Here is a 23,734-nt window from a genome sequence, read left to right as displayed (position 1 = left end):
TTTTAGGGAACAGCAGTTTCCACATTTGTCTGCTCTCCAGAGTGGACAGAAGAGGGCGATTAGAGCCTGAAGCCATTTGGTGGCCTCATTTATAATTGCTTACTATGGGAACCACTGGCAGCCTTGGCTTTCATGCCTGGGAAGGATGAGACCAAAGGCTGACCCTAAAGCCAACAATCGGCAAGATGAGTTAAATGAATAAGCAAAGGGAGCCATTTCTTTCTCTGCTCTCCCCTTAGGCCCTGCCAGCTGTTTAAATAGCACCACTGTGGCTGTTCTCCGAACCCATTTCATTTGACTTGTTTCGGGGTTTTTGTTTTCCCTTTTAGACAAAGATTTGCAGCTCCCTTCAGGATTCAACTGCAACTTTGATTTCCCCGAGGAGCCCTGTGGTTGGATGTACGACCGTGCCAAGTGGCTCAAAAGCACCTGGACCGGCAGCTCCGGCCCCAGCGACCGGACGTTTCCAGGTAAGCCAGCCTTGAATTAAGCGATGAGAGAGTCAAGGCCAGCCTGCGCCATGTTTTTCAGCTCCACATTCCCTGACAAGCTTCATAACTTCACAGAACAATCCTCTGCTCTTTGCCTGCAAACCACCGGCCTTTACTGACAGTGTCACCCGACAGAATAGCTGGTTGGCGGTTCCTGGCCCTCTCTTGTGATTCCAGAGCAGCCTGGAAGCTGGGAGGGAGCGAGAGAGGCCAAGATCAAAGAAGAGGAAAGAAAGAGCAATTAGGAGGTCCTAGGAGAGGGGATGAGTCAATGTCCCTTTGTTGCCGTAGCCAGCTCTCGATGCCACCATCACAGAGCCCCTTGTGACTCCAAGCTGGACATTGTTCCTAAAATGGCTCATTGGGAAACTCCTGGCCCCAAGTCTGACTGATACTTTTTGAAGGGTATCATCACTTCTGTTGAAAACCAAGTGGAGGGCCTGAAATGCTGCCACACCCATGGGTGTCTCGCAGAGCTGCCTGGCACTTGGCATCTTGAATATTGTGAAGCTGCCCTCTTGGTTTCAGAGAGCCCGATTTCAGAGGCTCTCCTGGCACTGTTGGTAGAGAGGGGTTGCCTTTAGCCCTTCTAAGCAGGAGTTGTCCACTCTTTCCATTGTGGCATGCTTTTACAGTGACGTTCTGGTAAATGTTTAACGACCGGCTCTCCAGGTTTAAAAAAAAAAAATCTGCTTTGTAATTAATGTTCGCCACTCTCCGTGGTGTAAATCCTCCCACTGTGGTTGAATGCAAGCTACCAACATGACATCATCGGAGGTGGAGTTGAGAAGTACAGCAACACAGCCTTAGATAGTTTTTTTCCCTCACACAGATAACAGAGATATAAATAACTTCTGAATCATGCATACCAGTAAAATGTATTAAAATAATTAGGAAGTATTGCATTTTGAGAATTTCCTTTCTTTTTTAATATACTTTATTTCATTGCAACTTTATAGAATTCAATTGTTAACAATGCTTGCATTTCACAGTAGGCTTGCAAAATTCCAGAAAACTCCACAGTCGGCTCTCACAAGCCAGTACGTAGCATACGTTGCTCTAGCACGTCACCTGTTAGCTTTCAGTGTTCCTGGATCTTGGGCCCCCTGTAAGCATTTGAGAGGGAAGGGCTTAATTCTGGAAATTAGTAGATCATATGTTGCCTGCCTAGAGAATGAAAGGGGGGAGGGACCTCCCCTTCTTCAGAGTCCCCCAGAGCCGCTCTGCTGCCCCTCACCCCAAGGACTGGCCGTGTCCCCTGTCTCCAGGGACGGCAGTGGGATGGACGCTCTCCGCGGGCCGTCTCCTGCACTTGCTTTCCCGGAGGGTCACAGCATGTGCTCCGGAGAAAAACATTTTCATATTTCAAGTGTTTATCTCTTCAGGATTTGAGTGCTCAGAGAGATTAATATCTGAAGATCACCACGGCCTCAGGCAACAGGAGAGAACACTTACCCTCATCCCAGCGTTAATCACCCTCCCCCCCTCGCTCCCTGCAATAATGTTTAATTAATATAATGAGCCTCCTGCACGTTGGAAAAAAAATACTTATTTTTATAACCCAGCCTGGATTTTTCATTTCATTTCCTCTCCTTTGAGACTTGGCCCAATTAATTGGTTGTTTTCCCAACCTCCACTTTTTATCCAAACGTAAAGAAAATTTGCCGTGGGGGTGGGGTGGTGTACGTGTGATGTTTATGTGTGTGCATTTGTGCGCTGTGTGTGTACGTATGATGTTTATACGTGTGCATTTGTGCACTGTGTGTGTATATGTGTGATGTTTATGCGTGTGCATTTGTGCGCTGTGTGTATGTCTTTCTTTCTCAAGGTATTTGTGGGTTTTGTGTGTACGTGCATATGTTGTTTTTATGTGTAGATCTTGTGTGTTTGTAAATATGTATATGCATACGTTTAGTTTGTGTGCATGTATGAATCTGTGTGTGTGTATGTATGTTTATGTTTGAGTGTGTTTGTGGTTTATATGCGTGTGTGTGTGTCTGTATGTTTATGTTTGAGTGTGTTTGTGGTTTATATGTGTGTGTGTTTGTGTGTGTGTGTGAGAGGTGTTTGTATAAGGGGGCAGCTTGGCAAAGGCACGTTGAATAAAGGGATGCAGGTGATACAACAAGGGGAGATTTACTGGCTCTTATTCAGCATCCATCCTCAGGCTCTTTCTAATTATTCCACTTCCTCCCTTGCACTCTTCTGAGCAGATTTTCTCTAAGAATCCCTGAGGTCAGCCCTGTCCAGACTCCAAGGCCACCAGTTAGCAAGTGGCACTTTGGGGAGAGCTTAAGCTACTCTCCATTTGACGCAGTTCCCCTCTGCCCCCTCTTCGCCCAGCCCTCACCCTCACCTGATGCCCCATGGGTTGACCCCGGCTACTGGCTGGGAATCCTCATCCTGCCCGCGTTCCACTTGATTCATTACACCCTGCGGTTTGGGAAGGCTCTTCAGAGCAATCTTGCAGAGCAGGCAGAAGTCCAACCTTTAGCTGGCTGGATGGGGACAGAAAGAAAATTAGGGCCATAAGGAACTGCTAGATCTAATGTTTTTCTCCCTTAAGAAATCGAAAAAGAAAGTAATTATTTTCCTGTTCCAAAGGAATCCCTGAAGTTTGGAAAAGTGGCCCTTGGATGTTGCCTCCAGAAAACAAAATCATAATGTTGTCTTCAGAGTGCTTCTGTCCATCCTCTGATGATTTAAAAATCATTTGCTGTATTTCCCATTGTCCTTCCCCTTACACAACATGATACTGGGCTCTAAGCAGGAGAGGATAGAGAGCCCTTTCTGTTCAGGGTGGTCCTTTCTTCTTCTTCAAAAAAATTGGAGCCCCGAGGAGAGCAGTTGGGAGAAAGGAAACAGCTGTGCTTGGTTAGGGGCAGGGCAAATGCTAATGGGTTCAGAGTCCCGGGACCTTCCAAGTCAAGCCTGAAAGTGCTGTGTCACCCACACTTTGCCCCTCCACAAAGAGGAGACCCCTCCACTCTTTAAGAAAAGTGTGCCATGTGTTTTATCTCCTTGTTAGATAGGTAAACAAAAGTAATTACATTTAAGAAAGGAGGTGTCCCCATCAAGTGCAGAGGGAGAAGGGAGGAAAGAAAAAAGACAACAGCCATGTTCAAATATCATACACAGACTACTTGATTAGGAGTGTCTGTGGAAACTACATACATTCCTTAGATGTTTTCTGATTTAGTTCTTTTCTCATGTTTTGTTTTGTTTTGTTTCTTTTCCTTTTAAGTAAGCAATTAGTTCTGTTCTTTTGGCTAGTGGTAATAGTTGCTTAAGGCTGACAAGACACCCACTGGTTTTATTCCACTGTTTTTGTTTTTCAAGATAGTCTTTCAAGATATTCAGAATTTCTTTTTTTAGCTCTTTGCTTGTGGCTTAGAAGCCTGGAGTGTGTTCATACCAGCCCCTGGGGACCCTGTTCCGAATTCAGTGACCCCTGGTGGTTGCAGAGGAGCTAGTACCTTGTTCTCTGAGAAAGCACTTTGCCTTTGCTCTGTAACTACAATGACACAGAAAATGTCTTCCCTAGTGGAAGCCGCTGTATCTCCCACAGATATTCTTAAGTGCATTGATCAGAAACAGAATTTTGAGGAAGATCGGATTCAGCTCTTTAAGGAACAAGGCAAAAATGCCTTGAGATGCTATGGTGAACCCGTGTGTCTAGACCTGCCCTGTGTAATACGGTAGCCGCTAGCCACACGTGACTATTTTAATTTTAATTAAAATTAAATACAGATAAAACTTCAGTTCCTCCATCACATCAGCCACATTTCAAGAGCTCAGTACCCACTCTGTGTGGGACGGTGCAGATAGAGAACACGTCCATTATCACAGGATGCTGTCTTGGTCAGCACAGCTGCAGCACCTTTTGGCGTGAAGAGTAACTTCCAGGGTGCTTGCTGACTCTGTTGCCCCTTGGTTTGGTGTAAACCAAGAGAAAATAATTAGGGAGATGTGCCTTCTCCTTGGTGGGAGTGTTCAGTGCCTGGCATTTTTTGTCACTGTCATTTTACCTCAGTGAGTAACATAGTAAAGTAAGCAAGTAACATACTATTAGACAGTATAGGAACTATACTGGGGCTTCCCTGGTGGCGCAGTGGTTGAGAGTCCGCCTGCCGATGCAGGGGACACGGGTTCGTGCCCCGGTCCGGGAAGATCCCACACGCCCTGGGCCCGTGAGCCATGGCCGCTGAGCCTGCACGTCCAGAGCCTGTGCTCCACAACGGGAGAGGCCACAACAGTAAGAGGCCTGCGTACCGCAAAAAAAAAAAAAAAGAGTAAATACTAAGTAATAGCAATAATAGTAATAACTGTTTTACTATTATTGTTGTTGTTGTTATTATTATCTTCAGGAATGAGACAAGACTAGAGATAAAGGGTACTGTTCCAGGTCAGCTTCAGAATCCTCAAGTGTGTGGTCACCCTAAATGTGTGTTCTTTTATATATTTGTTGACCTAACGAAGTATGACTACAATATTACTTCATTTCAAATCATGGAAGTGACATAAAGAAAACAGGCAAAGGCTATTTGGAATAGTATGCCTTTATAAAAGGACAGAGCTTTGGCTACCTAGCATTTATATGCTTATTGGATTGAGAGACCAGAACCTTTACTCCGGGTTCAAAAACAAGTGAGAGTAAGTCAAGCGTAGAAGGTTCTGGAATATTCAAATTTTACAAATGGCGGCCCTTCCATCAGATGTAAGTGGTAGTTCTGTTGACTTCTCGTAGGGCTGTTTCGATGCAGGTTGGGCCACTGAATAAACCCCATGAGAGTGGAGGGCCAGAACTGTGGTTCACTATGGGACATACACACAAGAGGATTAAGTGTGAGTGGGTATGGTCAGTAGACAGTCGCAAAGAAATCAGTGAAAATGACTCATGAGTCAGCTTGCTTACAATGGGCTTGATTTTGGGCGGTGAGTTAGCAGGGACTCTGTGAATTAAAAAGCAACTCTCTTAACTCAAAAGACCTCCCTCATAGGTGGGACCGATGGCAGCAAACAATCCAGACACGGGATTGGCATCAGCTTGAACTGCCTTCAGAAAGAGGGTGCTGTGGCGTGTCTGGGGCACAGCCACTACAAATAGGGAGACGGGAACTTCTCGGGCTTAGAGCAGGCTAGATAATTAAAGATCAGGAACAGCTGGGCTAAAAGAAAGCCATATTTAAGGAATAACTTCCACTGGAAAAGGAAAGCATAGAGGCCCTTCTTTAAGGAGCGTAGGAAGGAAGACATCTCTGACTTTGTAGAAAAGACAGCAGTAGAGAGGAGAAGCTCTTCCTTTTATTCTGAAAGTCATGATTGGTTGAGTGTGTAAGACTGATAATGAAGGGGCAGAGTGATAACCAGACTGAGTCGATTGCAAACCTTCATGAAAGCCGACATACCAAAAAAGCAGCTCAAGATAGACTCCTGCAAAGCCCAGGTCTGAAACCTCAAATGTCCACAAGGTGGTCAATTGCAAACCTTGAGAACATCCTGCAGAGTTCATCCAAAGTCAGTGTTTCCCTTAGCCGGTTGTTAATTTGAGGACCTTAGCAGAGATGGTCTGACCTTGGGAGGCCAGCTGAGGGGCTGACTCGTGTCTTAAGCATGACCTGTACAAAGAGACTCCATCTCTGCAGCACTAAATATTCTTTCAGATGGTTGTTCTAGTAGGAGGGCAAGATGCTAGCCAGGAGATGCGTGTGTTGGACAGATGGTGTGTTTGGCTTTGCGATAGCCTGGAGGATCAGACTGGTGATTTATCTCAGGCTTTGGTAAGGTGTCGGCACCACTGATTCCATGGCTGTTGGGCCAGAAGTGGTCACGTGATCAGCTGAAGCCAGATGTGGTCATAAATCGCCAGGTGAAATGTCAGGAGACCCTTTCTAGAGACAGCAGCAGGTTAAGACGCTGAATGACCTTGTTCTCTGCACTTCCTCTCTGCCCTTTCGAACTGTTGTTCATTCCCATGCGATTGTTTTCCCTGCGTCATGGGCAACAACAGATGTTTTGAGTCAAGAACCTAGCAAAATGCCTCCCAAACATGTCAGGTCTGGGGGGAGACGGATTGTATCTCTGGAACATTTTTTCTTCATTCTCTTTCTGCTGCTAAATGTATCTCCTCTGCATTGTTTCCCGTTGGAAGCTATCCATTGCCGACATCACTGCCATCAGCTACAGAAACAAGAAGACAGCCTCCAGCAGGTAGAGCTGACTCTTAGCTGGCCATGTTTGGGGACCTCTTAACAATCCAAAGGGCTTTTCCCCTAAAGTCTAAGTAAATCAATAAAGTAGCCCACCCATGCCAGGCCAACCCTTTGCTCTATCAAGTCACCAACAGCCACTGTCTGTTAAAACTTCCTCTGTGTTTGGCAGTGGTAGGCCATACATTAGAATGTTCTAGAAGAACAAACTCCACTGATAGCACATGTGCTTCGCTCACAGCACATATATGGGTGCCATAACTTCAAAGAACTGAAGCACTTAGCTTGGCGAAGGGTCAACGTGGAGACCTGCCACAACCAAAGCCCTGGAAAGAGGATTTTTAAAGAGGCAAGGGTTGTGTTTCCTGAGGAAGTGAAGACCAGGGTCTTAATTCTTCGCGAGTGAAGGTGTTTCTAAGTCAGAGGACAGAAATTGGCTGCACTCCGTCGGGAATAGAAGGAGGACGTGTCTAAATGACAGTAGGAAAACTTAAAAATGAAATTAAGAAGTTTCTGACAGTTAGGGCTGTGACCCAGAAGACACATTGCCAGCATGGCCTATGGAAACTCCTCCTCTGGAGAATTTAAAGCGAAGGGTGGACAGCTGTTCTGCGGATGTTTTCAGCATGGTTCCTCTGGGCAGCAGGGCTGGCCCCATCTAAATGGTCTTTTGAGGTCCCACTCGCATTCCAGAATCATGTATTATTTTATTTCATCTACTGTAGATTGACCCAAAAGCATGTGGTAAACAGTGTCTGATGTGTACAACTTGAGGCTGGCTGGTTTCTGGAGTTAGGATGGATCTGGGAACCATCTTATTCCAGAGAATATCTTTACTGTCCTTGAGCCAAATCTTACTTCCTTTGAGTCTTGGATTGGTCCTCCCAGGTTATTGGTGCTCTTTGGACCCTTTTTCTTTCTAAAAGAAACAAAAAGGCCAGCACAGGAGGCAGTGGTTTAGTGATGGCAGTGGAAATGAAGATCAGAGCATTTATGGAGCGTTGTTCGTATGCAAAGCACCTTACAAGGCTCTTTCCATTTCCTCCTCCTCACGACCCTATGCAGTATTGCTGTTATTATATCCATTTCACAGATGGGAAGACTGAGGTTTTAAAAGACTAGCAAACATCAGGATTCCAGCCCAGATGAGAGGCGAGTTTCTGGCGATTTTTCTCAGTCCAGTCAGGGCTCAGATCTTACTTCCATCACTCTCTAGCAGTGGTCTGGGACACATGACTTCAATTCTCTGAGCCTCTGTCTCCTTTTTGGTAAAAATGGAGAACGTAATACTTAATTCACAGGGAAGATTACGGAAGGCAACAAAGCCACCAGTGTGATATCTGGCACACAGAGGTGCTCAGGTCACAACAATTCTCTTGCCCCTACTCTTCCTCTCCCCATCTCTGGGCTTTTCCTGGCCGAAGCCATTCCTTCATGATGTCCTGCTTCTAATCAGTCCCCTGTCAGTGACAGGCAGGGACGTTTTGCAGCTCAGCGTCCCTCTGACTGATGTCTGCTGCTAATTCCTTAAATTTACATATCATCTTTCTTCCCTCGAGCTCATAGCACTTAACAGACAAGTGGGGAACAAATGATTTCACTAAGTGAAATTCAGAGGCCTGCTTTTCTTGAGATTCTGCAAACTAGTGGATTAGCTCAGATGTCAGCACTGAATTATGATCCTTCAGCTGCTCGTGCTTAGCACGTCACCAGCATTAACTCCCCGGTCTTCCAGTGGTCCTTTAAATCACGCATAGTGATTATCATCTTATTGTGAGAGAGAGAGAGAAGAGAGGAGAGGAAAGGGAGGGAGAGAGGAGGGGGCCAGCTCAGGTCCCCGGGAGAGGCAGTCTGTGAAACCTTTGGCCTCATCGTGCCTGAAGTTTTAGCAACAGGATGGGTAAATAAAACAGACCGGATAAACCCCAGCCAGCCCAGCTCTTTCCACCTCCACACACATTTCACTTACTAAATTCTAACCATTATGCTATGATTCCCCTGCTGCTTAGAAACGTAAATTCACACAAGTGACAGTATTTCTGCCAAAGCAATTTTCAGGCAGCCAGTGGGTCTTATTTGTGAAACTGTGAAGGAAGAAGGCTGAATAATAAGTCTCTGAAATCTGGTTTCCTTTATATACGGGTGGAAACAGTAAAGGCTTGGAAACGACTGGAGCATGGGAGCGTTTGGGGGGTTCTCGCTGGTAGCTCAGTGGACTGGATGCTTCCACGGTCACCCTGTTTTTGGATCTATCTATCGACTGTAGGTATATTCACTTTGCAAAAGCTATTGTACCTTTTTCTTTATACATACTCATACTGCAGTATAAATGTTCCGTAATAAGAAGCAGAGCATCTCAAAAAAAAATCCCCTCACCTTTGAAAAAGGCTGTTGGCTCAGTAGAATGGGAGGGAACTGTGAGAGAAGATTATATGAACCTGAGGACTTACCGGAGGCCAGGTGATTCCCCCTCTGTTCTTGTTTCCAATGGGCAGCCTCACTGCATTCTTTATCCATGTGTTTGTCATTCATTCATTCATGGGAACAAAATTTTCCTGAGTGGTGGCATGTATTTGTCACTGTCTAGGGGCAGGGAGAAGAAGCATTATTAACCCTTCTATGTGTAAGGCCAGGACCTTACATCTAACCAGGGCAATAGGAAAGACACACACCAAACAGTTAAATTACAGTACAAGGCAGTGGGTGTTTACCCGCTGAAACACATGAAAAATGGTCTCCAGTCTTTTTTAAAGCAAGGTAAAATCAGTGGTGTGGTCAGTAGATGCTCAAGCTGTTGAGAGAAGAGAGGAATTAATGTTGAAATGCGCCAGAATGGTTAGGAGAAGAACTGGCAAAAGGGGTGGGATGGGGGTCGGGGAGCAGAGAATTACAGGTAAATGGAGAAAAGGCAACAGCGCTCAGCAGAGAAGCCAGTTTGCCTTGAATAGCATGTGATTGATTACACGGACTTGGGACAAGGTACTGGGGTCACAGCTGAAGTGAAGGGCCTACTGCATGAATGTGGGGAAACCTGGAGTCAAGTCCAGCTGTGCTACTCACTAGCTTCTCTCCCTTGGAAAGTCACTTGAGCCTTTCTGAGCCTCAGTTTCTACGTCTTGTGCAAAAGAAGATTAGTAAGACCTAGCTCGCGAGCATATAGCAGTGATTAAATTATGAATGCATATCAGCATGCTTTGTAACCTGTAAAGCATTATGCAAATATGACTTAGACTTATTGCCCTTAATAGTGGCAGTAATGAGATCTGATAGGAGAAGCGTAGGTTCAGGAGTTCTTTGTGTGTCTGCTTGTGGCACCAGTGTCTCCTCCCTCAGTAGATCGCCATCATTAAAATGCTCTGCTCCAGACAGCTGCCTACTTACCTGTGCTGACTTTGGCCTTGAAGAGGTCCCGTGTTGTGGGATATTAGACCAGCGTGGTTCTGGATGGTTAAGGAGTCCCAAACTGGAATCCTGACTATTGCATCCTAAGCTGGTCTAATTTGACTTCAGGGGAGGGTAGCTTCTAGAGCAATAACCCTGGAGAATCTAACCAGAAGGGACTTAGGGGAGACAGGGAGAGACGTGGCCAGGAGGAGGAGAGTTGAAAGAGCTGTTTCTGGGCCACTGATGACTGTCACAGGCTCTGCTCTCACTAGAAAGATGATGTCAGCAGGAAGAGCAACAGCAAACCGGTGGTCCAGGAGCACCCTGTTGATTCAGGGCTCTGGAGTGCCCGCCTGTCCTCCCCTGATAAGCCCAGGAGGTTCACAGTCCCTGTTGAGTAAGAGAGCTCTGTGCCCACGTCTCAGATTAACCTGATCCTGAGGTGTCTGATGTGCTGGGTATGTGGTGCAAAAGTGCCCCCGCCATCTTGCAGAAGTGTTCAGCATAAGATGTTTCAGGGCCCAAAGGAAGCCGTGAGACTTTCTCCTCAGATGCCATCCTGTTCTCCATGCAAGTGGCCGGAATGCTCCTCCACGAGCTGGATTTGCTGGTGCGGGTCCCCAGACCTGTGTCTGCAAGGCATGGGGTCTGCCAGCAGGAACGGGAGCTCGGCCTCCCACACAGTGCCTGATGTATCTAAACACTAATCGGCCAAAAGACACGCTCTTCAAACATTTGGATGGGCGAAACCTTCATTTCCCAATATGTGTATGTTCTCTGCTAAACACTTAGCCTTTGTCAGTGATGATGACAGCACTTGTTTTCATTGGGGCTGTGTTTGCCTGGCTCTCTAAGGAAGGCCAAGTTCAGGCCTCCCCAGACTGGTCGGGGAAGGGATTGGGGTCTCAGGCCCCCTGAATCACCCCTGTGATGCCACCATTCCCTGTTCTGCTTGAGCAGGGATGTGAGTCTTCCGAGTTGCAGTTACTAGAGCCCAGGCACCATCCAGTAGCACCGTCGGAGACAGAAGCTTTTAAATGTCTTCCATTTGGACAGTGCCCAGCCAAGATGATAAAGCCTTGAATTATAAACCACCTGGCCAGAAACATCCTCTAGTCTAGCAGCCATTTCACCACTTTATTATCCAGTTCATTAGAGTGCACTGGCCCTTTGGGTAAGCCGGTGATGCGTAAAACGTAGGTCTGGCCTCTCGGAATCTAGGGGGGAAAGACAAGTACAAATACAACCAGCCAAGACCTACGGCCAGCGACGCCGGGTGCCATATGTAAAAGGCACAAAAGAAGTGATGCAGGGAAATAGGCAGGAGGGACCTTCTTGACGGAAAGACTCAAGAAAGGGCTTCAAGAGGATGCAGCATTTGAGTCCGGGTTCCAGAGCCCTAAGAAAGGGACACAGGGCCTGGAGAACTAGTTCATAAATAAAAGACACCCAAACTCTGCCCCAGCTTCCCCCCGGAGGGACCACAACTGCCAACTGGTGTCTTTCCCAGTTATTTACCAGGAACCCCTGTTTGGGTTTGTTTCCCCCCAGATGACAGGAATTTCTTGCGGCTGCAGAGTGATGGCGGGAGAGAGGGCCAGTACGCGCGGCTCATCAGCCCACCCGTCCACCTGCCGCGGAGCCCCGTGTGCATGGAGTTCCAGTACCAAGCCACGGGAGGCCGCGGGGTGGCGCTGCAGGTAGTGCGCGAAGCCAGCCAGGAGAGCAAGCTCCTCTGGGTCATCCGCGAGGACCAGGGCGGCGAGTGGAAACACGGGCGGATCATCTTGCCCAGCTATGACATGGAGTACCAGGTGGGGTGGCGACGGGGGACCGTTGCGGAGATCCGAGGGAATCGTTGTGATCTGTGTTTCAATATTTCAAAGGGCCGTGCCCATTCATCTTTAGGGAACGCGCTTAAGCGCCGCTGTTTTCATTGTGTTTCTCACGTTGCCATGGCAACTAAATGACACTCTTATTTGTTATTCAGAATGTGCCTATCTCTACACCCAGACTTGGTTCTTTGTTCCTCCTATCGCCTTTTATATTGCTGAAACCTTCTCCGACAAATGTTTCTTCTCTCCATTTTATTTTAGATTGCTATCAGGTAGGCTGACAAAGGGACGCAGAAGCCAGGGAAATAAACACAAACAAACCCTCCACACACAAGGGGAAGAAGCCTGTGGAGCCCCTCAGACTCCGAGGAGGAGAGGGAAACAGCCTCCCACCCCTGTCCCAGCAAGTGTGAACACGGGAAGGGGAGGGTCGCTGTTGGTGCTTAGTGGCCAGCAGACCAGAGAGACTCCTAAGTGAGTGGTATCTCTCCCAGCAGCTCCCGGAGTTGAGTTCTATTATCTCTGCCCCACAGAGCAAGCGCCCGAGGCACAGATGGGTACGCACAGCTGGGGCTGAAACTTGGGTAGGAGTGGGCATACTGTGGAAGAGGTGACTGAGAACCAGCCATAGCGTTAACCTGCTCCTCCCCAGACGAGAAACAGCAACAGATGGCTGGTGAAGCAGCCAACTGCGCGCTCAGCTTGCCAGAGGACATGTGCTCGTTTGCAGAGAGAACCTGGGGAGGGCGAGAACGAGGGCGGGCGGCATGGAGACCACAGAGCAGAGGGGCTCCTGTGTGCTGCCTGCAGTCACTCTCGAGCTTGTTAGGCAGCCTGAGTCCCTCCCCCCAACCCCGCACCTGCCTTCCCACTTATAAACCTCAGGGCATGGTGTTGCGAGTACCTGTTGGCATTTTTGTCTCGCCCACTAAACGGTGAGATTTCCTGGTCAGAGGGTCTTCTCTTATTAGGCTTTGGAACTGTCATGGTGCCTGGCACGTATTAGGTGCTCAGTAAACTAGTGGTGAAGGAAAATCACTTCCCTACTCATTGTAATAATGGAGCCATATGACAGTGTTACCCCCAAGGGGACACAAACCTGTATACTACATTTCTCACCTTACCCCCACCTGCTCGTGTCCTCTGAGTTTCCAAATACCTGGATTGGGCATTTGAAAGATTTATGAGACAAAATATCAAAAATGGCTAGGGAAATTTCAATTCTCCATTAAACGTGCTCTGATTGTGGTCCTTTTAGTCAATACATTCTGGTTACTGGACAACAATATCCATCACTTTGTTATATATGTATTCTTTAATCACCTCAAATATGCATTTGATTTGAACCAACTCTTTTTAAATTAAGATTTCAAGCACCATAGCCATGTGGTCAACAGATGTGTACCAGGTGCAGTAACGCACACGCACACGCACACACACATTTTAAGCTGCAGTTAACAGAAAATTGGAAATCTTTGCACTGTTTGGACGAGGAAGCTCAGTTAACCATGGCTCTTTTTCTTCCGGCTTCTAGATCGTGTTCGAGGGAGTTATAGGAAAAGGACGTTCGGGAGAAATTGCCATTGATGACATTCGGATAAGCACCGATGTCCCGCTGGAGAACTGTATGGGTACGTGAATATCTGCCTCTTTGTGGCTCTTCCAAGGGCTGGGATGTACAAGAAGAGACAGCACATCGTTTTCAAACACAGCTCTTACCCAGTGGGTGGGGCAGCTCCAGTCTGTGCGGGAGGCGAGGTGTGAGTGCAGTTATAGCTTGGGCTGCATTCAGGATGGGAGAGGGGTGAGATGAGGTGAAGTCTTATATCCCCGTTCCCATTCAGAAATAGACACGCACTAAGTATATGGAGATTCAGGGTGCCAAGACCCCATCATCAGACTCCAGCTTTTAGCAAAGAAAATGCTAGAGGGCGAGAGCAACTGTCAGTCAGAATTACATGATGGAAAGGTTTGATGGATTTAATGGAAGCCTTCACTGGTGAGCGAAAATAGTACATATGTTATATCAGAGTGATAACAAAATTACCCAAGTAGCTCTTTTACATGAATGAATTTCAGGGCAAGGTATGGCATGTGGAGTAAGAGTTTAGATTTTGCTTTGAGGCTAATATCTCTAATGCTCAAGATGCCAAAGTTGTAAGATTAAACATTGCATGCCAGGTGACCAGCATAGGAAGGACACTGTCACCTTGGACAGAAGTGCTGAGCGGCCGGCCCGCCTGAGATGCACACGTTTTACCTAGTAAAACGTGTGCATCTCAGAGCCATGGACATTCCCCAAAGCAAGAGGAAATCCTGACAAGGAACGAGACCTACTTTCAGTCCGCAGAGTAACTATAATAACTCACCAAGTGCTTTTCTTGGCACGTGGGTCCCAGGTGTGTGTGTGCCTGATGATGCCAGAGCACCTGGGACCACCCTAGTCTCTTCAGGCAATTCTCGGGGCCCCAGGCATCTAGAAGTAATCCGGGCTCTGAGAAAGTGATCCGTTACTCTACAAAGGACTTTTCGTTCCAAAGCAACTTTGAGAATCTTTTCCCCACCTACCCGGCCCCCATGACGATGATGTGTTAGACATGGGCTAGAGCATGTGGAGGACATGGGATACTTTCCGTGGGATAGTATAAAAACCTTGATGAAATTCATCTTCATCATACCCTTTGTTCACCCTATTTCTTCCCCTTATCTAACTCAAACGTTTTTCTGTTTTTTTTCCAGAACCCATCTCAGCTTTTGCAGGTGAGAATTTTAAAGGTAAACAAAAGTTCTTTTTAAATTTCTGCATGCCTTTTCCTTCCCCCCATGTGATACGAATTTGGTGGAGGCAATAAGCCTCCAAATTTGACAAAGCTCCCAAGAGAAAATAGATGCCACACCTTCTCACCGCTAGGTGGCGCCAACAACACCTGTAGATGCAGGGAAAGGGGGATTGAGATCCTCGCTGTCTCTTTAATTAAAGTTTAGAAACCTGTAATAGAGACAAATAGGTTACAGATAAACCTTTCAGCCTTGCACTGTCCAACGGAGAGCAATGAGGCTGAACATGCATGAGTGGTGAGAAACGAGAGGCTGTGGGGAGACTGAACAGCAAAAAAAGTCAGTAGTAAATTAAAAGTGAAATGAGGTGGCAATGATTTATTTTCGCCTGAAGATGGTTTCTTTCCAGTCACAGGGTACCAAGGCAGCGGTCTCAATTAACCCTCAGTGAGGTACACTGGTGGGCAGTTTTGTGAGAGAAGAAAGTTAGGGGAAACACACAAGGAATGATAATCCAAAGGGGGGAAAGTTGCAAAACTCAGGAGCTGGTGTCTGATTAAGGGAAGAAGGAGGCTCATTCAGTGCCTGGAGTTAGAGCGCTTGCAATACAAGACGGAAGAACAGAAAAGGGCATTTTATCCCTAATAAGGTAAATAGAGAGCAGGGCAAAGAAATAGGAATGTGTGGTGCTTGCCTTATCCAGGGAGGGAAGAAAGACCTCCAAACTTGGGGATGCTAATGTCTGTGCTGTTTACTGCAGTGGATTTCACATTTCACCCTCTTTGCAGTCCTCCTGGTTGACACTGCTAACATTTCCACCCGGGTTCCAATGCTAAGCATTTAGAAGCCACTCTATAAATGCTTCGCTTGAGTTGGCTGCGGGGGAAAGCGCACTCAGAGACACTCACCCTCACCTAAGGACGGAACCTGTTTTATGCGTAAGGGAAGTCATTTTTGTGTCTGAAGTCTAGGCTCATTATCTTCAGTCTCAGTAATCTGTCCAGCTCCTGGCTGGAGAGAGATGACTTCCTCGGTTGCCACCTAGATGTGCTCTCTGACTCCACATCATCTCACCCAGTTTGCCACCCCTCAGCCACAGCCCTGAGACAGTAGCTGAGGAAGAGGACAGGAGCACGGGGAACGGCAGACCTACCTATGTAGAATATCTTTTCTTTCTTTTTCACCTTCCCTTGCCTCCTAAACCCCATCCTCACTCCCCCCCCCCGCACATTTTAAAGTATTAAGAGTATTCATGTGCATTTGTTGGTGCTCCTTGGGTGTGAGATTTATGTTAATGTGAATCTAAAAGTATTGGAAGGAAAGCTGAGATCAAAACTGAACGGCTTGGAGTACAGTTGAATTCAAGTTCTAACTTTCGGGACCCAAGGTAACGTGGACGCTCGGGCGGTGAAACTTGCTTATGTTGTTTCACATGACTTTGATTGTTGAGACTCAGAGCTCCCAGGAAAGGCTGGTTACAGACTTACAGCCCGTGCTGCAGACACTGTGCTGTGTGAGCACACATGTCTGGGTCCGTGAATGACACGTACGGTGGCTAAGCACTTTGCTTCTGTAAAAGAATAAACAAACCAGGGCACATGTGCTGTCCCGGAGGCTGTGTTTACCATGAGCGTCACAGGCCAGTCATGTTCTCTTGTAAAAAATATATATATATATATAAATAAAACAGCCTCAGAGCCGCAGTGCTCATTTAGCCAAAATAAACACAGGGCTTAGGGACTCGAAGGTAAGAATTTCCAGTGCACTCCCGATGGGCTGCTTTGGGGGTTAAGCAAAGGCAGCCCACGAGTGGCATGGATTGGCCCACGGCTGTTGTCTTGAGAAATAACGAACATCTTTGGAAGGAGGAAACCAAGCTGTGGGGAGCAGAGACTCGGCTAAGGAGTCAAGAGCAGGATAGGAGTTGACAATGGACAGTTTCAATTACATCGGCAAGTTTTACATGGAACTCTGACTTGGTAGCCAGATGAACCCAGGGCCAAGGAGGATTCTATTGGGTTGAGGCGCCTCTGACCTCAGCAGGCACCTCTGGATTTTGACTTGAGCGAAGCCTTCCATTTGGGCGAGGAAAGCGGACCGTTCGCTCTATCTAACCTACTCACCTCTCCTGGTCAGGGCAGCAGCAGCCCTCTCTTGCTGGGGTGTGGATTCCTTGGGGCTTAAACCAGGCTTTCACTCAGAAAGAGAAACAGAGAAATCAGGTTTGGGCAAGCAGGATAGGGAAAGTTGATGGTGAAACAATATTATCAACAGGCGTATATATTGTTAGTATGTTTTTTTGAATTGGAGTTGTTTTTCTTTTCCATTATATATTAACCATGAGACAGAAGCAATCTTGTTCTTTAGGAGAGATCTATGTGTACCAGGTAAATCTTTAAGGAAATGCAACAAAAATGGCCTCTGGACCGGGGCTTATTAGATAGTCTTAATCTTTTATATTTTGAAGTGTCTTTCATTTTCTGCCTCTTACTCATTTCTTGCCATAGAACATTTTCTTTTAATTCAAGTCGCCTTGTGTCTTCTGCTTGGGGTGTATACTTTGATTGCATACCGGGGTATGAGTCAGTAGTGAGGAGAAACAAGCCACGGAGAAAAAGAGAGCCATGTACAGAAGGGGCGAGGAGGAGAGAGTGAATAAGCTGTGTTGTCATGCGATGTTTAAAGAGATGTTTTTCGCTGTTGTTCTAAACAATGTAGCCTGGGTGTGCTTTTCTTTTTTCTTTCTTTCTTTTCTCTTTTAAATCACTGACTATAGACAAAGTGCCGTCATGTATCTTGTTCTAGAATTTGAGCTTTTACAAATGTAAAACTGTGTGTAAGGGTCGGGGGATGGGGGAAAACCAAAAAGGAGTGTAATTAAGGTGATGGATTATTTTTTCTTAACCAACACTTTCTTCTTTCAATAAAAGTAAAAAGAGTAATGAGGAAGCCAGTAAAAATATATAAAGCCCATAATCAGAGTTCTGTAGTTGTTAACCAGCCAGTTATTTTTAGCAGGTCGCAGTGGAAGCAAGAGTTCTTATTCGTGTTAGAGGCTGTGGGCTTTGAACAAAGCGGGAGCAAAGAGACAGAGTCTGGTACCCTACCCGTCAGAGACCCATGGAAATCCCAGGCACGGGGTGGGGGTGGGGCGGGGGCGGCAGTGAGAGTGAAGGATTCAGAAGTGCTGCGCCTACCACTGATAGATGCTAAAAGGAGCATCAGTAGCTCCTGTTGAAGCCTGTGAACATGGGTTTTATGCCTCAGACCAGCTCTGAGGGCTGTCGGGCCCATCTCTTGGGTCTCACCTTGTGCAGTCCTCGGCAGTTTTCAACCAGGTAAAACCAGGAGAAAGTGGACAGCACGGGCTATCTCCTGGGCATAGAGGGGGCCCATTTTGAGCTAATGACAGAGCTGGCTTGGATTTGACCCTATGCCTCAGGTTTTCAGCTCTGTTTATTTGGTACCAACCGGCCCATCTCCGCCATTTCCCGCCCCCATCTCTCTGTCCCCACCCTCATCCCGGGTCGATCTACCAGTCGGCTGCCTCCCGAGGCTTTGTCCCCCAGTGTGATGAGCCACATCCCAGGGTACAGGACGTGGGGTTGGCCTCAAATTCCCTCTTTCTTTGGCGTCCCTCCCTCCCACGGCTCTCTCCACTAGAAGCAGTTGCGAAACACATTGAGGGTTAATGGCGTTCCTGCAGTAATCCTCTGATGGAAGGCGGAGTATTCCTAAACCCTGCCAGGGCTCCAGATAGGCAGCTGTGGGGTGTGACCCCTTCTCCTTGGCCCCCTCCCCCTGACGTGCCCAGCTGCCAGATCAGGGCTAGGTATTGCTGAGCCGGGAAGCCTGGAGATGAGAAGTGTGTGACCCGCTCACTGCCTAGCTGTGGCTGCTCGCCTGAGGGGACGCCGAGGCATCCTTTGTGAGGTTCAAGTCACAGAGGCCTGACGCGCTCCCTCCCCCCGCACGTTTACCATTCATCTAAACAGCTGCAACGTCAGTTTCTCTAAGGGGAGAAGGAATTTCTTTTCGCTGACTTTTCCTCTCTCCAGGAACCAGAAGGACAAGCCTTAGTTTAAAAGAAGTAGCCTATGCGTAGCGCAGGGAGATCAGCTCGGTGCTTTGTGACCACCTAGAGGGCGGGATAGGGAGGGTGGGAGGGAGCCGCAAGAGGGAGGGGATATGGGGGTGTATGTATACGTATAGCTGATTCACTTCGTTATACAGCAGAAACCAACACACCATTGTAAAGCGATTCTACTCCAATAAAGGTGTTAAAAATAAATAAATAAATAAAAGAAGTAGCCTAAGTGCCACCAAAGAGAGGACAAGTGTCTGAGACTTCAGCCAGCCACAGATCTGAGTTTAAGGGGGTTTAGACAGATGTGGGAGACCACCAGGTCTCCTGCTAACCTAGTGGAAACCTTCCGGTGATCCCCACACACACCGAGTGCAAGGCAACCCAGAAGGGTCATTTCACAGGGAAATTTTGCACTTCTACATTCGTCTTCCCAACAGATCAGTGGGCGTGACCACATTCTTCGACTCTCTTCTGTAAACTTTTCTAGAGGAGCCAGCCTTCTCTTTTGTTTGTTTAATCTCACAAATTACATAAGTCTTTCATCTGAAATGCCCCTTCACCAGCTCTTCGTTTTCAACCTATGCATAAAAGACCGCAGACAGGCCAGGCCTTAAACAGTTCTGATTTGCAACGAGCCTTCTTGTTTGTTCCCCTCTGACAGAGATGATTTACCTTTGGTGTCTTTCGAAACATTTCTTTTGGAAACTTGGGTGACTCCTCCAGGTCCGGAGGACATGTCATAAACTTAGCTGTAGGAGATGCTGTCTCTTTCCGGTGATTCAGTGAGAACTCGACTGAGACAGTCCTCAGACCGCTTCCAACAGAAGTAAGAGGCAGAAAGGGGGAGGGCTGCTTCGTGCTCCATCCCTACGTGGTTAGAACAGGGGTCTGCACACTTTTTCTATAAAAGGACAGATCGTAAATATGTTGGGCTTTATGACACTCTGCGTCACCACTACTCGCGGCCACTGTAGCACAAAAGTAGCCAGAAGCCATATGTAATGAGGGTGGCCGTGTTCCCAGACGTGCAGAAATAGGCAGTGAGCCACATTTGGTTATCTGACCCCTGGGCTCCAGCACAGGCGGAAGATTTGGTCCACGTGCTTCCCGTCCCGACCCTGCCACTTCCCAGCGGTGTGAGCTTCCTCTGAGGGCTCTGGGCCATCTCTAGGGTTTCACTGTGTGCTTCCCCCGCCCCCCCCCGCCCTCCTCCTCAGTTTCCTACAGGTAGAACCGGGAGAAAAATCACTTATCCTCTCAGGTTCTCAGCTCTCCCATCTGAAAGTCATGAAGAATAAAGATGATTCACCGTATAGCCCAATGCCCGGCACCCCGGAAGTGTCCGTTCATTAATAGTTGTAGTTATGGTCACATTTCCCAATTGCTTATTAATTCTGTAACCCTATTTGCACAATAGGAATGGAAGAAAGCTACTGGCAGTGTCATTTTTTCCCCGTATTTTCCTTCCATGCATGGCTTCTTAGAATTTGTTTCTCAAACTTCAAATTCTCCACCTTCACATTACCGCTTTCTCCAGGTGGCTCAGAACTTTGCAGGTGGAAGCCTGCTCAACCTTGCAAATACACTTGGAGTTACTGACTATTTAAATTTCTGTTTCTCATTATTTCACACGATGAGAAAACTTCATGGAAAATTAGAAGGTAGAAATTAATGGAAAATAGAAGAGGCGTTGAAAGCATTTTGCAGTTGGGGGGAAAACAAGGTATGTGAGTAAGTGGGGGATGTTAGAACAATCAGAGGGGACATTCAGGTCCGCACGTCACCAGTGCTGGGCAAGGTTGAAGTCACCTGCATTCTTTCTGCCATCCTGGGGGACGTGGCCCTGGCTCCTGTGTTGTGAAGCAAAGGCCCAGCCATCCCATATGGCTGAGGGGGGCAAGTGGGGCTAAAATGCAGCCACTCACCAACCTGGGTACCTGGTGCAGGCAGCATCTGCCCAAAGGGGGCACCTTTTTGCAGTTTGACACAGAGGTATGGTATGAGCTAACAGGATCTAACACTTTCCAAGAATAGCTATTCTATGAAGTACTATTAGGTCATCAACATTTTTTCCAGGGAGTCTGAATGTAGGTCCAAAGTTCATTCCTCCATTCATCTGTCCAGTCATTCATCTAATCACCCACCCATCCATCCATCCATCCATCCATCCATCCACCCATCGGACATTCCTGGGATTGCTGCTGTTATCTGCAAAGGCGCTTTGAAAGGGGATTTAACCCCTATGGATCTATCACCTTCCTTTTCTCTGGCTAGCAAACCACAGCCTCGTTAGCACACAGCCCCTGAAGACTGCCACAGAGCCAGGTTCCAAACCAGCGAACCACCAGCCTGTGGGAGCTGAGTCTCTTTAGCTGGAGAATGTCCTAAGAAACTCTGGCCCCGAACTGCAGGTCATCAAAAATTGCCTGAGGGGGGTGAGAGGAGGGCTGTTAGGTGTATCCTCTCTTTTCTGACTCCTTTAACAATAAAAGCACAAATTCATATAGTATGTTTTCTCATTTCTCCAAACAACTGTCCAAGGAAAAAGTTTAAGGAACCAACGTGACGTCCACCAAATGGCTTTTGTCACTAAAATTTTCTACATGGCAATCATTTCTGGGGAGGGGAGTGTTAGGGGGAAGGGGAAGAGGGCTTTATAATAAAGTGGGGTTTGTCTTCCAAAGCAGAGCAGAACTTGAGGCGAGGGGTCTATCTCTGATTCTGAATCTGTAATCCACAGAATGCGATTTCTTCTTCTCCAGCGGGTCCCCCAGATCCTCCCCACCGTGCCCCAACTTTGTCTCTATCATAAGCCACACTTTAGGAGTCACATGAAGGCCCCAGCCCCCGGCGCGTTGAGCCCTAGGGGATGTGTTTAATGTTGAGGACCAGCATTTTGGCTGAGGGAAAGCAAACCTTTGAACCGAGGCTGTGCGGTGTTGGTGAGAACATGAGCAGTTGTGACAGTTTTCTGCTTGACAAAAATCTGCGCTCCTGCTCTGTGGTCTAGTCAGGCGCTTCAGAGGGGAAAGTTAATCCCTGCGGATTTACCGCCTTCCTTTCCTCTCACGGTGAGCTGCAGCCTCATTAGAGAATGGGTTTCACCGTGGAGAGGCGGTGGCACAGAGGAACTTGGAGCCCATCCCTGCACACTTTGTGCTGCTCGTGCATTCTTCTGAGCCCACATGAAAATCCAATGGCAGGATGGTTGCCAGGCAGCAGACACTCTTGGTGACCTGAATAATGAGTTGACACCAGTTCCTTGTGACTCACGAGCTGGCCATTTCAAGGAGCCATTTTCAGTGCCTTGCTTTCTCTTTCAGTTTCTGTGCATAATTTTCAATATGGTCACAGAGAGAGAGAGGGAAGGAGGGAAGGAGGGAAGGAGGAAAGTAGGAAGGGAGCTTTCGCAGCTACAGTAATGAAATGATTAAAAGACGGAGGGCTTCCCTGGTGGCGCAGTGGTTGAGAGTCCGCCTGCCGATGCAGGGGACACGGGTTCGTGCCCCGGTCCGGGAAGATCCCACATGCCGCGGAGCGGCTGGGCCTGTGAGCCATGGCCACTGAGCCTGCGCGTCCGGAGCCTGTGCTCCGCTGACGGGAGAGGCCACAACAGTGAGAGGCCCGCGTACCGAAAAAAATAAAAAAAAGAGAAATAGGAGTCTTCACCTCAGTTCAGTCTTTTCATCACGAGCATTTATGGAGAGCCGCCTTGGTGCATACCCTGAGGTAGAAACCAAGATGAGAGCGAGTTCTTCTGCTTGAGAGCTCCGCGTCTCGTGAGGGAGGCGTGAAAATATAAATGAGGCTTGTCTGAATCTTGAGCAGAGATCCACCCACAGAGTAGGACCAACGGCGCACGGAGAGGGCAGCAGCACCTCCCGCCCGTGGCTCCCACCTGGGGTATCGCAAGGATGGAGGGGATGCATCTTTCTGGCCACCCCTACTTGATGGAGGCAGCTAGGAGGGATTTTTCATAGGTTAAGCATACATCATTTTTCAGAAGTAAGGATCATGTCTGGTTCTGGCAAGCTCAAAATCTCCTAGCCCCACTCTGGGCCAGATTCTCATCTGATGTGAATGGTTGGGAGAATCAAGCTGTAGCACCGTTTTACATCAAATGGGACTCTAGCCAGTCGTTCCCCAGAGTTACCCTGGGCTTAAATCTACAACATCATCTCCATGGCAACCAGAGGCTAGCCAGTGAATGTGGTTGCCTTCTAAATCCTCTGCTAGCTTCTCTTCCGTCCTCTGTCTTTTCCGTGATTAGAATTTGCTCTCACTTACTCTCGCTCTCACATACCTACTATCGTTTTGCACTCACATTTCTTGGCTGCAACTTCCTTCCAATCAGCTTTTTAAATCCTCCATTCAATTAAAAACATGAAGATGCAGTACTCATTTCTTGACGGTGGTAATTGACCTGTTTAGACAAGACCAGGCTGATTTTCAGTGGGCATGGAAGCCTTGGCAAACCAAAGTGGAATTCCCCTTCAAGTCTAGCCAGCCTAATTAATACATTGTTTGAGAATGCTGGCCAGCCAGACCAAATATTGTATATCCGCGCATTCGGAGAATCAGTGCTATGGAATCCCAGAAGTCATATCAGCATCACTTACTTGCATGTATTCCTCTGTGTGTGTGCGTGTGTGTGTGTGTGTGTGCGTGCGTGCGCGCATGTGTGTGAATCATAATGCTTCTATATATTATACAGTAATTGTGGTTTAACAGAAAGAAGAAAAGAGTTTTGGAATCACACAGCTCTTGGTTGGTTGAATATCGAACTTCCCACTTACTTGCTGTATAACCATTCATTTAACCTCTCTGAGCCTCTATTTCCTCACCTGTAAAATGGGTCTGACAGTACCTACCTCATAGGGTTGTAAGTAGGAAATAATATCAATCATTGAAAAGTGCTTGGCACACACTACTCAGGACCATCTTATTCCC

The 23,734-nt window shown here is 47.4% G+C and overlaps 1 protein-coding gene across 5 annotated transcripts in view; it reads left to right on the top strand.

Moving 5' to 3' along the window:
* Nucleotides 1–23,734, top strand: part of NRP2 (neuropilin 2) — a 115,116-nt gene that overhangs the window by 70,093 nt on the left and 21,289 nt on the right. For 3 of the 5 annotated variants that reach the window (XM_089916485.1, XM_022567493.3, XM_022567495.3), the window contains 4 exons: nucleotides 330–470; nucleotides 11,636–11,898; nucleotides 13,454–13,550; nucleotides 14,659–14,694. In XM_089916485.1, the coding sequence (XP_089772611.1) occupies nucleotides 330–470; nucleotides 11,636–11,898; nucleotides 13,454–13,550; nucleotides 14,659–14,694 (537 nt within the window). The remainder of the gene's footprint in view (nucleotides 1–329; nucleotides 471–11,635; nucleotides 11,899–13,453; nucleotides 13,551–14,658; nucleotides 14,695–23,734) is intronic. The other 2 variants (XM_022567494.3, XM_022567496.3) reach the window with 1 other exon arrangement.

This window comes from Delphinapterus leucas, chromosome 8 (genome assembly GCF_059928025.1).
Source record: "Delphinapterus leucas isolate spDelLeu-1000000601 "Yukka" chromosome 8, BTC_Dleu_Yukka2, whole genome shotgun sequence".
In the NCBI taxonomy this organism is placed as follows: Eukaryota; Metazoa; Chordata; class Mammalia; order Artiodactyla; family Monodontidae; genus Delphinapterus; species Delphinapterus leucas.
This window is presented reverse-complemented; position numbering and strand designations above follow the sequence as displayed.